The sequence below is a fragment of the Chelonus insularis genome, unplaced genomic scaffold, assembly GCF_013357705.1.
Source record: "Chelonus insularis isolate UGA/USDA-ARS -01 unplaced genomic scaffold, ASM1335770v1 contig_381_pilon, whole genome shotgun sequence".
Classification (NCBI taxonomy): Eukaryota; Metazoa; Arthropoda; class Insecta; order Hymenoptera; family Braconidae; genus Chelonus; species Chelonus insularis.
Window position 1 is genome coordinate 102832 of NW_023276539.1, and position 15885 is coordinate 118716.

General features: G+C 30.6%; 4 protein-coding genes across 4 annotated transcripts; 2 read left to right on the forward strand and 2 right to left on the reverse strand.

Moving 5' to 3' along the window:
• Positions 1-457: 457 nt before the first annotated feature.
• LOC118067366 (androglobin-like) lies at positions 458-4427 on the reverse strand. Its single transcript, XM_035084043.1, has 6 exons — positions 4229-4427; positions 3967-4139; positions 3722-3908; positions 3203-3655; positions 3033-3103; positions 458-2962 (listed from the first exon to the last, which is right to left on the reverse strand). Exons 1-6 carry the CDS (start codon positions 4341-4343, stop codon positions 458-460), a joined length of 3504 nt encoding a protein of 1167 aa, XP_034939934.1. The 5' UTR covers positions 4344-4427.
• A 399-nt stretch (positions 4428-4826) lies between these two features.
• pins (G-protein-signaling modulator pins) lies at positions 4827-9191 on the reverse strand. Its single transcript, XM_035084045.1, has 5 exons — positions 8822-9191; positions 7813-8251; positions 6625-7400; positions 6303-6502; positions 4827-6167 (listed from the first exon to the last, which is right to left on the reverse strand). The coding sequence occupies exons 1-5, from the start codon at positions 8900-8902 to the stop codon at positions 5786-5788; spliced, it is 1878 nt and encodes a 625-aa protein (XP_034939936.1). The 5' UTR covers positions 8903-9191; the 3' UTR covers positions 4827-5785.
• A 317-nt stretch (positions 9192-9508) lies between these two features.
• Ak2 (Adenylate kinase 2) lies at positions 9509-11028 on the forward strand. The gene is made up of 2 exons (XM_035084049.1): positions 9509-9748; positions 9897-11028. Exons 1-2 carry the CDS (start codon positions 9644-9646, stop codon positions 10539-10541), a joined length of 750 nt encoding a protein of 249 aa, XP_034939940.1. The 5' UTR covers positions 9509-9643; the 3' UTR covers positions 10542-11028.
• Positions 11029-11892: 864 nt separating this feature from the next.
• Oseg4 (intraflagellar transport protein Oseg4) lies at positions 11893-15885 on the forward strand. The gene has a single exon (XM_035084044.1). It carries the CDS (start codon positions 12230-12232, stop codon positions 15767-15769), a length of 3540 nt encoding a protein of 1179 aa, XP_034939935.1. The 5' UTR covers positions 11893-12229; the 3' UTR covers positions 15770-15885.

The window sequence follows — 15885 nt, forward strand, 5'->3', positions numbered from 1 at the left end:
CAATTTTGACTGAATACATGTTCAGTATTGATATGAAAGTAATTGTAATTGATTGCACGTGAAACGATTGATTTTTGATCAAACAAACAAAAAGCGCATGAAAAATCATGCTTGGAGAAAAAGTTTATAAATAGTTTTTTTAAAAAAGTGAAACGAGATGAAATCAAGTGCGTGAAATATTCTTGTTTCGTGGAATAAACACTCCGAATTACTTCACAGAATTCAGTCCCGTGACAAGGTTTATTTATACATATAATAGATATGTGTAGTATTTTTAATTACATTGTCTTTAATTTGACTTCATCTTTCAATTGATTAACGAATTTATCAATTTGTCAAATCAACAATAAGCAAACAAGTTATCACAAAAGAGAAATATTGTGAACAAAACTCAAAATGGCTACTGAAAGGTAAGTTTTGGTATATTGATAAAAATGCTATTATTTTTAATGTGTTGTTAATATGGCTTTAATGTTCGAACTTGTTCATCTAACAAGTCAACAAGTATCATCGACTCATCTTTATTTTTCAAACCAAATTTTTCTAAAAATGCTTCTCTGATGGCTTTGCCTTTTTCCAATCGCGTAGGATCACCAGCAAACCATGATTCTTTTAATTCATTAATCTTCAATTCTTTACTAGTATCTTCAAAAACTTCTAAAACATCATTTTCATTTATTATAGCTTGAAGAGTCCAATAAGGAGCCTCTAAAATATTTTTTTTATCATCAGTCTTCACTACTTTGCCTTGATCATTTCTTTTCGTTGATTTACCAGCTGTATCATGACTCTTTTTCAAGCTTCTATATCGATAGGATTTTTTTTCTTTAATATCCAAAACAGTGTTCCATTCCTTCTTAGTCAATGGCCAAGAATTTTTCATCACCAAGGCCTCAATATAAAACAAACCACTCTTTTCTAAATAAACTACTGGGATAATCACTCCAGATTGTGCAGAAAACTCTCGCAATAATTTATCTTCTGAATTTAACAATTTAATCTTCATAGATACTTTTTCATAATTTAGAATTATTCTTAAAGCTATCGAACAACTTCCTGAGGTCTTAACAGCAACTCTAAATATTTTATTTAAAATATTCGGTACATAATTGTTTGATATTTCTCTTATTTTTAGATCTAGCACATCAATTACGGATGGAATTGATTGATTTCTACCATTGCTGTTAACAAAAATAAACTCAGGATCTCCTTTTATTGATACAATATGCAAAGTCCACTCAAGCTGTTTCTTTTGGGAAATAAGACTTTTCCTTTTTTTGACACTAGTATGATTATCTTCACCATTATCATGAGAAGTTACCCATCCGTAACTGAAAATGGTGTAACCCTTGTGATTTTTCGAATAATGGTATGGAAGAACTTTGTTGATATTTCTTTGGACTTCCCGGCAAGTATCATTGTTGAAAACACGAAGGTAATGGACTGGAAGATCAATAAAGAGATCTAACGATGTGAAAACAGTTGAATTTTCTGGTACATTTACAATCAAACAAAAAATTGGTAATAATTTATCACTGAAACTTGAAACCTTTCCTTTTATTTTAGTGATATTGAGTATGTAAGGAAAATCATTTATAATGGGGTAGAAACAATTTAGTTCATGATCTTTTCTGAGAAAATCTCGCACAAGATCAAAAATTAAACCTTTATTTAGCATTATACTGATTAATTCTAAAAAATTTTTTATTTCTTTCCTTTTTTCTTCATTAGAGTCTAATGTATGAATCTTCCAGTAAAATTTCACTCTAAACATCCTCCAAAATGATTGAATAGTTATAGCTGCTTTAATTTCAGCCATATTATTGATCGAATTGGTAGAAAAACCTTCTTCATTACTTATTGTTTTGTAAATATCTTCTATAGAAGGAATTTGAAATGAATTACGTTGATCATCGTCTATTGTTCCTTCAGATACATATAAATTATTTCTTCCAATAGTTGGATCGATAAAAAAAATTCTTAGAGATTGTAAAATACTCTCTAAATCATCCCCTAAGAATTGTCTTTTCAGAAAATTAATTAAAGCTTGCTTAAATAATTGGTGAATTTTTATGGATACTTTTTTATCTAATGCGTATGATTCATCACTATTTTCTGATACTTTATGTTCTGGAAGATAACTCTGATAATAAGCTTTTAAATTTTCTCGATATTTATCTGATCCAAATGCACCAAATGCTGATATTAAGCATTGTTTAATTTTTTCAGTAAATATTTTAGATGTTTCTGATTCTGATGTCATCAATTCTTGAATTTCTTCACGATTTCCAACTTCAAAAATAGTGTCAGATTGAATAGTTAAATGATAAGAATTTGGAGATTGAATAAATATTCGTAATAAATGCCTTCCAGAGCTTAGAGAAAGAATCTTTGAAGAAGACATAATTGTTTTGATTTTCAACAGTGGTTTTTCGTCTAAACTTCTTTTAAACCAACAATGCTTTTCAACAATTAATACTGACGTCTCCTTCATGTCAGGGATAATATTAAAATTAAAAACAATACATTTAGATTCTAATGAATCAATTAGAAAATACAAAGGTGCATTTCTAGAGCTTTTGTATTGATGATTTGAACCGACAGGTTGATGGAAATATTGATAATAATTTTTAAAAGACTTCTTATCATCGTTATGATGAAGGTAATCAGCTTCAATAGCATCTGATATGTTCATAGAATATTTAAATTTCTTACTTTTAAACAGGAAACTTATCTCCATGGAATATTTTGAAAGTTCATTGAAATCAAACCATGTAAAAAATTGATTTGAGTTGTTTTCATCATCTTGCAAAGAAGATTGGCTCTGATGATGATATAAAAATGGGGTGAATAAAAGCACGAGACGAGTTGGAGTAGTATAATCAATAGGGTTCATAATTCCTTGCTGTGAGGCCCAACAAAACCATCGATGGCGTTTCCAATTTTCTAATGGTGACTTTATCTTAAAATTGATTAAATAATGTTAAGGTTTGTTTATCAATAGATAATTAATTAATTAAAACAAAGCTTACTTGAGTAGGATCCAAAGAAATATCACTAACAAGTTCAGCATGAATAGGATAATCAGAAAGAATACTATTATCTTCGATGTTTTTTTCAATACTTTTAAATAACAGTAATATTAAAACATCAGTATCATTTATTCTTTCATCTTTTTTCTTTTTTTTCAATGTTTCAATACTTGCTGTACTACCCTTTGATTTCCTACGATGTTTTTTACCTTCATTATTATCTTCTACAGAGGCTCTTGATGTTTTATCATTTTTCTCTATTGAAATATTGTCTTTTAGAATATCTGAATCTGTAAATTTTGCTACATATTTCGATAATAACTCCCATCGATCATTTGGATATAAATGAGAAATATCTAAAGGTAAACATGTCCACCCAGTCAACAAATAAATTAAATTAATATTTATGGGTTCATCCATTTCTTGTTTATCTATATCTTCATATGGTTTCCATGCTGTAGAAATGACTTTCAACATGGCTTTCGCCAAGATTATCGGCCAAAGCTCTTGATTATTTTCTGTACGAGGGAGGAGAGGATTATCTTCTTTGTCGAGAGGGATTAAATCGTCTACCTCAATACTTCTCCAAGTTCCACCGAAAAATAGTCTCACAATATATTTCCCTGATGACAGTTTAATTCGTAAAATTATTTAAATGATGTTATTAATATTTTTAAATTAAAACATACCATAAGGATTAATTAATGGATTGTGCTGTGATTTTCTTTCTACTTTATTTAGCGAATAGATATGATACCATCCTTTCCACGGTTTATTTTTTAATTTCCATACAAAATTAGGACTCTCTGTTATTCTTAATCCTTCTCTTCCATGATAGTGCAAGGTTGTTAATGAAGAAATAAACCATTTAATGAACTAAAAATAAATGTTATCAATGGCATACATTATTTCTTAAATTTTTATCAAGTCTTACCTGGCAATGAAAAATATGTTGATTATTTATAAAAAAATCAGGAAGTTTTGATGACGATATATAGAGCACAGGTTCAGCATTATTTATTAGATGAGGTCGTTTCCAGGAGTAAGGCTTTAAAGATGGAGGCAAAATTGGAGCATGTGGATCTTCAAAAAATTCATTAGCACTCCCTTTAATGCATAAAGCATAAATTTATATTTACATTCTCGTTGAGAATAATTTATTTAGAGATGTGTAATATTCAATACAATTTTTGCACCTTTCGGAATATTCCATTTTTCTGTATTTATTTTATCATCTGACCATTCAGGCCACAATTTAGAATTAGACATGGAAGAATTTATTTTTGAAGATTTTCTAGCTTTTGTCGACATTTTTTCTTAATTCTAAATGATACTGATAAATGAATCATTCAATTGTTTAATAAAATTACACAACAAAGTCAAAACATCAGAAAATTAATGGATTTATATATTAATAAATCAATAAAGATATAAACATTTCAGGAATCTACTTTTATTATTAATCAATTTATTTTCATTAATAATACTAAACTCATTGTTTGTACAGAAATGGATTAACAACGAGCAAAAATATTTAAAAATGAGATTTTAAAAATTGCTTTGTTAAAGTAACTATCAATGATTAATTAATTGATTATTATTACAAAAAATAATCAGTTTGAGAATAAAAAATATATGTACTATAAAATTCGTCATAAAAATATGCTTCATTTTAAGAGTAATAGAATTACAGGCCTTATTATACAGAATAATAAAAAAATACTCTACTGAAGATAATAATTCTTTACTTTTATGATAATGTAATGAGTAAAGTCAATATTTAAGCGTCATTTTTTTATAGATATAGAAATTGTATATAATTCATTAAAGATATTTCATCTTTTCTTATTTGATTTTTGTATTTTATTCATTATTTATAATGATAATATATAGCTGTAATTTTAAGATTGTAATAATAACAGTTATTATTACTTTTTTAGTCATTTAATTTTAGCTTTTATCTATTCAAGTCAAGAGTGTTGATAATTTTAACGATATAATTGATATATCTTGTTTATAGGCATTGTCAACATGGAAAGATATATTTGTTCAAGAGATGAAAATTGTTTACCATGAAATGGATGGATTTGAATAAATAACGCGTATTGTAGAACATTTAAAAAAATTGCTTAAAATGTTGTAAAAGATATTAATACAATTGCTAATAGTATTTTTGTTTTATCTAAATAGTTTTGAGTTTCCAATTTATCGCTTACTTTGAAGCACCTTCAAAATAATTTTGAGCAATCCTAGACATTCTAAATAAAGTTCTAAAAAAGAATCAAATGATTTATATTTATAAAATAAATACAATAGTTTGTCTTTACTTTGCAATAAAATTTACTTGAAGTCTGGCAGTGGCACGAATTGGAATATCAGAATTTTATCGTACCCTGTTATTCAATATTAAATTGGCAAATAAATGATAAATATAGTTTCTGTCCCCAGAAATTTTTTGTCATTACTTTTCTTTCAAGTTCAGTTCAATTTTTTTAAAGATAAAAAAATTAGAATAATCTACAAATTAATGTAAAAATTCATTTGCCAAATCAATTTGGATTTTAAAAAAGATATTATCTTACAAAATATATATAACTAATTTGAGAATTTCTTGGCACTGAAATACTCTGGATTAATGATAAATTTTATATCATAACAAAAGAAAAGTAAAATTATTGCATAAAGGATTTCAAAAGTTTCGTTCATTCTTTCTTTCTTGTCTTTTCTATTCTAAATAATAGCTTAGAATAATTTTACTTAGGTCCAGAAGCTCTCTGGTCTTCCATTCTCTCCGCCTGTAACTTTTGGATCAATGCGAATAAATCTTCTTCAGGCACAGTCGTAGCTGAATGAAGATTTCCGTTGGATCTTTGGTTTGGTTCTTCTTCAGCATCCTGAAGAGCAGTTGCTGCAGGTAGAGGACTTCGTTGATCTTCTATTCTTGAACTTTGGCAACGAAGTAACATGTCTATAAAAGAATCATCAGCGTCTTGAGGAGTCCTTACTGGAGTTTTCATTCCAGCTGGATTTTTTGGATTTGTGTTTAATCCTGGCAAGTATGGCAACGTTACTCTTTGCTCATCCATCCGTTTGCTTTGCATTCCAGCAATTAATTCCAACAAATCTTCTCCGTCCCTTTAAAAAATTTAATTATATATATTACAAACCTAATAATTAACTTAAAACAACAATGCACTTAAAATTTCAAGTATAATATAGGAAGCGGAAATTATTAGAAAACCTAAAAATTATAATAGAGCTGATAATTACTTTTCTTTTTCGGGAGCAGGTGCTTTGACTCGTGGTTTCTTATTAGTATTCAATACACATCTTTGATCATCCATTCTTCCTGATTGACATCTCGATAAGAGTTCAAAGAAATTTTCTTCCTCCTCTTCTTGTGAAGGCTGTGGCGCTATGACAGTTCGAGTCGGTGGTGGATTATCCTTCTGTTTAGCATCTGGTGTTAGCTAAAAATAGTATACATTGGAAAATTTTAGTATCTTCTATTTATAGCAATAATTTACTCAAATTATCTATTTGACACAAAAATTTTAAACAAATTATTTATAATTATAATTTTAAAAAATACCTTGATTAAATCCAAGTTATCCATGCTTTGTCTTCTTAATCGATACCTTCCAGGTGAAGGGGTAGTGTGAACAGGATTATTAATATTTGGATTATTATTGCTCCCTTTATCATTTTCTTTCTCATTATTTTCCATTCCGAGAATTTTTTGAAGATCTCCAACATTCATTTGAGCGGTGGCCTGGCCCATAGGGTCATCAAGTTCTTTCGAAATATTTAAATGCAATGTAGCAAAGTGCAAAGCTTTTTCATGATTACCCATAGCCGAATAAGCGTTGCCCAATGACCAACAAGCTCGTCCTTCGCCCACACGATCCATCAGTTGCTGAGCAATCGCGAGATGACGTAAGTGATATTCAATGGCCGTAGGATAATCACGTAGTAATGTGTACGTGTTTCCAAGCGAGTAACAAGCTTGTGCTTCAACCGCCCGATCTCCAAGCTCTTGTGCCAGTACTAAAGTACGTTTATAATGAGCTGCCGCCTTTTCAAACTCTCCTAAGAATATGTGAGAGTTGCCCAGATTGCTGTTAGCTCGCCTTTCTGCAGCTTTATCTCCAAACTCTCGAGCTATTTTCAGTCTTTCGTTGTGATAGTAGATAGCCTTCTGAAATTCTCCTAACAAGTAAAACGTATTACCCAAGTTTCCACAAGCTCTTCCTTGAGCTGCTGAATCACCGAGCTCTCTCATTAACGCGAGGTTCTCTTCATAGTAACCGACTGCTTGTTGAAGACATTGCTTTATGTCTTCCGAAAATTCACCCGGATCATGATGACCTAAACATGTTCATATTGATTTAGTTTAGAATAATGAATTGTTGACATCATTATTTATTATTTGTAGTAGGAAATTGATGTTTTTATCAAAGATTGTTGACTCAAAGAAAATCCAATAAGGGTCTTCTCAAAAGAAAAAAAAAGTCATAAATTATAGTTTATAAATAAACTTTACAAAAGAAGAAAAAATATCTATTTCGCATTAATATTCAGTATAGCTAAAAATATCCACTGAATCTATATTTCTATTTGTACTTTATTATGTAAAACAATTCACTCGATTATTAGAATTAATTTCAATCAGATACATTGAGAATTGACTCTTTCCAAGCCAGATATTTCTTACATAATTCATATTTATTACTGGATATAAAGACATCAATAAATTCATCATCTACCCTATTTATCTTACCTCTACCACCCTGTTTTCCTTTAGCATGATAAACGTTTCCTAAATTATACAAAGCTCGTCCTTCACTTTGCTTGTCCCCAATCTCTCGTGATATTTCCAAATGTCTCTTACAACAAATCATCGCTTCATCAAACTTTCCCATCACTTTAAGAGTATTACCGAGATTTCCACTTGACTTAGCCTCTCCAAGTTTATCATTCATAGTCCTGGCGAGAGTTAAATCATGTTTGTGGTATTGCATTGCTTTTACATAATCTCCAAGATAGAAATATGCATTTCCAAGCTGACTATAAATTGCAGAGAGCGTTCGGAGATCATTTGTTCCGGCTTGAATAGCTGCTTGAAAAAATGCTACTCCTGATCGACAGTCTCCTGCTTTACAGAGACGCTCGCCTTCTAGAGCCAGTTCTAAGCACATATTACCATCACTGCTTCCATTCTGTGAATAAAAATCAATTATTTCTTCTAAATAAATCAGTTTGAAAATATGATCTGAAAGAATGGATGTTTCTATTGATATCAAAGATTAGTTTTGGAGCAATTAATCTGTAGATAGAGAAGTAAATGCTGACCCAATTACTCAAAGGAATGATTTCTGGTAATTTAATCTTGGTAAATAATACCTAGGATAGTATGGGATACGGTTTCTATTACTGAAGATGAATGTGATAATATAAAATATATCAGAAAGGAAATTAATTCAAGTTGATATTTTTAATGAAAATTATTTGTTTTTGAAATAATTATAAATATAATACAGATTTTTTTCATTACTTTTAAACAATTACTTCTGTTTACTTTTTTTTTGTCGAAATTAAAAATAAATCTCAATGTGGATAAAAATAGATGCATTCATGATTATTTTTAAAAACTACAATAGAATTTCACTTTCTTAATAATAATAGTTTTAATTGTAATAATTTAAAGTAATTGATAAAAAAAAATACTTAGAAATACTAAGTCATGATTCATGAATTGAATAATTTTTTCTTGTATATGATTCACTTACTTGTGTTTCAGGAGTTGAGCTTTCGACGTTAGCTACTCCCTCGTAAGACATTTTTGCTGATGAATAGGCTTTATTTACCATTTATCAATGATTAACGATGAGAATTTTTGAATAGAATTTTTGATTATTTTAGATCAACACGAGACTGAATATAACCTCAGCTCATTCAGATAAAGTTTTAACTGATATGAATGAACAACTTTTATATGTAGATATTGATAAATTAAAATAATACATTTTAAACTGTTTGGAGCTTTGTTGTAAAGAATTTCATTGACTCACTTCAACGTTTTTTATCAATTAAAGGCGCGTCAGCTGGCGTCATTCGTACTTGCACTTATACACAGCTATGGAAAGCCAAGCACATGAATTGGTTTCCACCCCAACGCGCTGCATTTACATGACAGCTTGGCTTTAGGTTCCTTTCCATGGAGGTTATGTCAGGTGACGCGGGAATTTTGGCGTCGGTTTTCAAATTCTCTTATGAAAAATGATAATATGTTTAATGAACAATTAAAATATCTAAGATTGTTTATTATATATGGAAATAAAGTTAATTAATTATTATTTAATTTTGAAAATTTGTAAAAAGTTAAATCATTAATGAAATTATTATGGTGACACAAATATTTTAATTTTCCCGCTCGAATAATTAACAATTATTCGAGATGTCGCTTTCGTCAGTTATCACAACCAGTTCAATCATCACGACTGATCACGACACCAGTTGGACGACCGCATTGACGAGAGAAGAGTTTTTTTCTGTAGTTTTATAAGGGATTATTTGTTTACTATTAAAAGTATAAAAAAAAAATAAAAGCCATGCCTCCAGCAACGGAATCAATGCCAAAAGAGAAACTGGAGAAACCATGGCGTGGAATAAATGCAATATTTCTTGGACCACCCGGCAGTGGAAAGGGAACACAGGTATTTTGACCTATGATCTTTAATTGAGAGCATCAATAGCCAATTTATATGTTTCTAAATCGCTAGTTATTTTTAACTATGTCATCTATTACTAAATCATTTTTTATTTTGAGTTTATTGACTTTCAATAATATTTTATCATATGTAGGCTCCACTATTCAAAGAAAGATACTGTATTTGCCATTTATCAACTGGAGACATGCTAAGAGCAGAAATTGATTCCGGTTCTCAGCTTGGCTCTGAGCTAAAAAAAATCATGGATGAAGGTAAACTAGTCAGTGATGACCTGGTTGTTAATATGATTGACAAAAATTTAAGTAAACCGGAATGCAAACGTGGCTTTTTACTCGATGGCTTTCCAAGGACAGTGCCTCAAGCTCAAAAGCTTGATGAGATGTTGGAAAAGCGACAAAAAAAACTTGATGCTGTTGTAGAATTTGGTATTGATGATAATCTTCTTGTACGACGAATAACTGGTCGTTTAATTCATACTCCAAGTGGTAGGACTTATCATGAAGAATTTGCTCCACCTAAAGTGCCCATGAAGGATGATGTTACCGGAGAACCACTGACTAGAAGATCTGATGATACTGCTGATACATTGAAGAAACGTCTATCCACTTATCATACTCAAACTCAACCTCTTGTTGATTATTATGCTCTCAAGGGCATTCACAATTATGTCAATGCCGCTAAAGCTAGCGAACAAGTGTTTAAAGACATTGATAGCATTTTTCTCAAGGCTATTAAAGAAGAAGAAAAGCCTGGATTTTTCAGCAGACTCTTTTCCTAAAGATGTTATTTGCTGAAATGTTAAAACAGAAGTTATTATTGATGCAGACTCATATTTCGTAGGCGAAAGTGATCAATAGCAGTAAAAAAGTTTTAAAATTTATCATCCAACATTGTACTATAGTAGTTCTACTCTTAATGGCAGTATATCACGGGTTTGTTCAAATTCTTTGAAATATTCTACTTGGAACAAATTTCTTCCTTAGTTTTTGTGTTAATATTTCTTTCAAAGCAGCATAATGCCTGCTTTTCCTGCTTTAAAAACGTACAATTGTTAATAATATTGCGCACATTTGTCAATATTTTTTATATATTTTTGCGATGAAATATAATTTCGAGCAATTATATCGTACAACAGAAAGTAAATTAATTTTCAGTCATGAAAGCGAATTCTAAAAGATGATATTTTCATCATCGTGTTCAATTTGATGATAAAAAAAAATTTTTAATGCAAAAATAAAGTAAAATTGTTGAATCTCAACTGTTGACTGAAAGGCTTATATAAGGCATAATAAAAAATGCTGACGCTTAATTACTATGATTGTCAATCATAATGAAAATGATTAATGAATGTTTCTTTTGTAGAAGATAGAAACTAAATTACATTCAAAACTTTTTATGTAGAATGAAGATTTTAATAATTGATCGATTTTTGCACATATTTTTTCAATCATTGATCAAATATTTGTATAATTATTTCAATTATCAGCACATCACATCACTTTTTGACTCTTAATTAATTTAAAATTTACTGTTATCGAATAATTAGCTTTTTAATCAATTCGACTTTAAAAAAATGTATAAAAATTAAAACTGCCACTATTGCGTAGTAATAAAAATTAAAAAAACTTCAACAAAACAGAAAAAAATCCGTTGTTGAACTAGAATGCGTTGCATTTGTTTATTGCCTAATTGATGTAAATATGAGCAAATATTTTAGATAAAAATGATCATAATAATTAAAGAAACTAGTGCTATTCTGTTATCAAGAAAGCCACATTAATGTAAAATAATATAAAGTTGGCTTTAAACACACAAAAAGAGAAGATTATATTGAATAGGAATGTATAAAATGAATAAAGATCATCAAATAATAATCACTGATTTATATTTTTTTCTATTCTATTTGATTTTAGAAAAATTATTATTTTTTATTGTATCTGATATTTTTACGAGTTAATCAAATGTTTATATATTTTATCAGCTAACATGAATAATTTTCTTTATCATCACCATTTGATAGTCTAAAAAATTGAAGAAATAACAAGCTTATAAATTTATCATACCATTCAAGCATTACATAATAAATCAGAATTAGGAAATTACATAATAGCGAGTTATTTTAACTATTATCATTCGTATTTATTTCTCAAAGCACTTATTTGTTTTTATTTATTATTTCTTACTCTGCTTTATTTCATGAACATCAGCCTTTAGCTCTTCTCTTCGTCATGACAACATGGCATTCAAAACAGTAAACATCTGCTTGTCAGTAGCCATGCGCTTTTTACTCTATTCTGACATTTATCAATAGTTTTTATAAACAATACTCTTTCTAACTGTAAAAATGTGATACAGAGAGTTCTTTGCATCATTTTTGCCTACAATCTTATATCTCTTTGTCATTACTCTATCAAAATAATAAAAAACATCAATCAATATTACGATATAAAATATCAGGCATCAAAAATGTTTGTTTACTTAAGTAAGAAAATTGCAGTACCAAACAATTATCGATTAAACTGTGTAGCATGGAGTCAGAAACATGGATTTATCGCAGTCGGTGGTGATGATGGGCTCTTAAAAGTTCTCAAAGTTGATGGTACCTCATCATCAACTAATGCTGTTAGCAGTGGAAAAAATAGGGCCACAGCAACATCAAGCAATTTAAGTATGAATCAGACCCTAGAAGGTCACAGTAGTCATGTCCAAGTTGTGACCTGGAATGAAGAGTACCAAAAATTAACATCTAGCGATCAAAGTGGAGTCATAATAGTCTGGATGCTCTACAAAGGTTCTTGGTATGAAGAAATGATAAACAACCGTAATAAGTCTGTTGTCAAAGGCATGGCTTGGAGTACGGATGGTCAAAAAATCTGTATAGTTTACGAAGATGGTGCAGTAATTGTTGGAGCAGTTGATGGAAATCGAATATGGGGAAAAGAATTAAAAAACATTTCTTTAAGTGGAGTCCAATGGTCTCCAGATGGAAAACTGTTATTATTTGGCTTAAAAAATGGAGCAGTTCATCTTTATGATAATCAAGGAGTCTTTTTAATGAATTTAAATATTAATTTGCCAACAGGTGTCCCTCAAACAATTGTTGCGATGCACTGGTATAACGGAAAATGCGGATATACTGCGCTAGACAGCCCTACTTTAGCAGTTTGCTATGAAAGTGGACGACTTTTATTGATGAGAGATATCAGTGATGATCAACCTGTAGTTGTAGAAACTGGAATCACCAATGCTTGGTGCTGTTGGAATAATTATGGTTCTGTTTTAGCAGTTACTGGTATTTTATCAACAATAATCAGTGGAGAAGCTAAAGATTCTAACATGATACAGTTCTACTCTGCTTTCGGAGAGCAACTAAAAACATTAAAGGTACCTGGAAGAGAAGTTACAGGTTGCTCGTGGGAAGGAGGATCCCTAAGAGTAGCTTTATCTGTTGATTCTCATATTTATTTTGCTAACATTCGACCTTCATACAAATGGACTTACTTCAGTAATACAGTAGTCTTTACTAATGAGCGAATAATGAAAGATGGAGTAAGTATCATCTTTTGGAACACAAGTAATAATACGTGTTGTACAAGAAATGTAAGATCATTGATTTCTATAACTTCTTCTGGAGATCATTGTACTCTGGCTGTCAGAAATGAAGAAGGTCGGGGAGAACAATTTGCTCTATTAGTTTGTAATTCAATTGCTACGCCAGTTGATACCAAATACTTGGATTTGGATCCACTTTATATAGCAATGACATCTATGTTGGTAATTGTGGCATCGAAAAATAATTTTCTCGTTTGGAGTTTTAGAACACCTAGAAATACTACTACTAATCAACAGCGAGGGCGAAGAGATAAATTTTATCATGTTGATGACACACCAACTGGAGTTACGGAGGTTATTCAAGACCTAGATCGTGATAGAAGTTTTGAAACTCCAATGAATACTAAGGCTACCATGGATCCAATCAGTTCTATTGCTGCTACTGATAAAGTCCTCTTAATAGCTAGAGAGTCTGGGATGATTCAAAGATATTCATTACCGCAAATAACTTTAACGAACCGATATACTACATCATCAAAGCCTCAGTATATTGCAATTAATTGTAATTCAACCCGAGCTTCTGTCATTGATTTTTCAGGAGTGCTGACAATGTTAGATCTAGAGGGATACAGAAATCAGGGAAGTGATCAAGAAAATATTTCTAAATTTGAAAGAAAGGATGTTTGGGCAATGTGTTGGGCTGAAGATAATCCTACTTTGATAGCAATCATGGAAAAGACTCGGATGTACGTGATCCGAGGTGTAGATCCTGAAGAACCTATTTCTTGTTCAGGATATATTTGTTCTTTCGCTGACCTTGAAATAAGATGTGTTCTCCTAGATGATTTGGTTCAAAAACCTGACGATACTCGTCCAGATCTAATTGTAGATCTTGAAGTAAAGTCTTTAAGAGACACTAAGGAATTGTTAGCTAAAGTTGGACTAAAAGAAGCTCATGATTTCATTCAAGATAACCCCCATCCAAGACTCTGGCGATTATTAGCCGAGTCAGCTTTAAAAGAGAGAGATCTCGACATGGCTGAAAATGCTATGGTTCGATGTACAGATTATCTGGGCATTCAGTTTATTAAAAGACTGCAAGCAATTCATAATGATCAGTTAAAAAAAGCTGAAGTTGCTGCTTTTCTAGGCAATTATGATGAAGCAGAGAAACTTTACTTAGAATTAGATCGTAGAGATTTAGCAATTTCATTACGACAAAAACTTGGAGATTACTTTAGAGTAATTCAGCTGATGAAAATGGGAATCGGAGGATCGGATAAACAAATGGAACAAGCATATAATAAGATAGGCGATCATTTTGCAGAAAGACAGAAATGGGAGAGTGCTAAAGAATATTATGAAAAAGGAAGAAACTTGGAAAAATTAATTGAATGTTATTATAAACTTGAAGACTACGATCGTCTCGCACATACAGTTGATCAATTACCTGATAAATCACCAGTTCTGAAGACTGTAGCAAAAATGCTAGCATCTGTAGGTATGTGTCCTCAAGCCGTTGGAGCTTATATTAAATATGGAGATATCAAGCAAGCAGTGGATACCTGTGTTCGATTAAATCATTGGGATCAAGCAGTGGATTTAGCTAAAACTTACAAGATGGCACAAATCAATGATCTTCTAAATAAATACGCCAATCATTTATTAACTAATGGTAAAAAGCTTCAAGCAATTGAGTTATATAGAAGTGCTAATTGTTTCCTTCAAGCTGCAAAGTTGCTAATAAGTCTTGCTGAAGAACAAGCAAAGGCTAAATTAAATCCATTAAGAGTAAAAAAACTTTTTGTTTTAGCAGCTTTATTAATTGAAGATCATATCAATAGCACTCCAGTTATCAAAGGAGCAAGAAGCAATATTGTAATGGGGTTGACAGAAAGTAATGAAGATGCAAGAGTGATTGAAAATGCTTGGAGAGGTGCTGAAGCTTATCACTTTTTATTATTAACAAACCGGCAAATTTATAATAAAGATACTGATGCTGCTATGAAGACTGCTCTAAGATTAAGAGAATATGAAGACATACTGGATCCTGAAGACATTTATTCTCTTCTAGCTTTGTCGAGTGCTACCAATCAAGCCTTTTCCACATGCTCCAAAGCTTTCATCAAGCTAGAAGGTTTAGACAAAATTCCTGAATCTAAAAGAGAAGAATATGAAGAACTTGCCTTACAAATTTTCATGAAATACACACCGAAGGATACAAAAAATAATAAATCTGAATGTGTGAGCTGTGAAAGTCTGGTACCTGACTGGTGTGTAGCTTGTCCCAATTGTTCGACAAGATTTCCACCTTGCATTGCATCTGGAAGACCCTTGATGGATCTTAGCAATGCTTGGATTTGCACTGTTTGTCGACATCATGTGGCTACTGAAAGAGATGTTGTTAATATTAATGCCTGTCCACTTTGTCACAGTACAATAACTTATATGTAGACATTTGAAATTTTACTGATTAAAAAAAGTATTTTTTATAGTTATAATATTTTTAAGTTTAAAATAATGTTGACTGTGAGAATGTAACTGAATCCGTCCAATTAATAAAAAAAAAG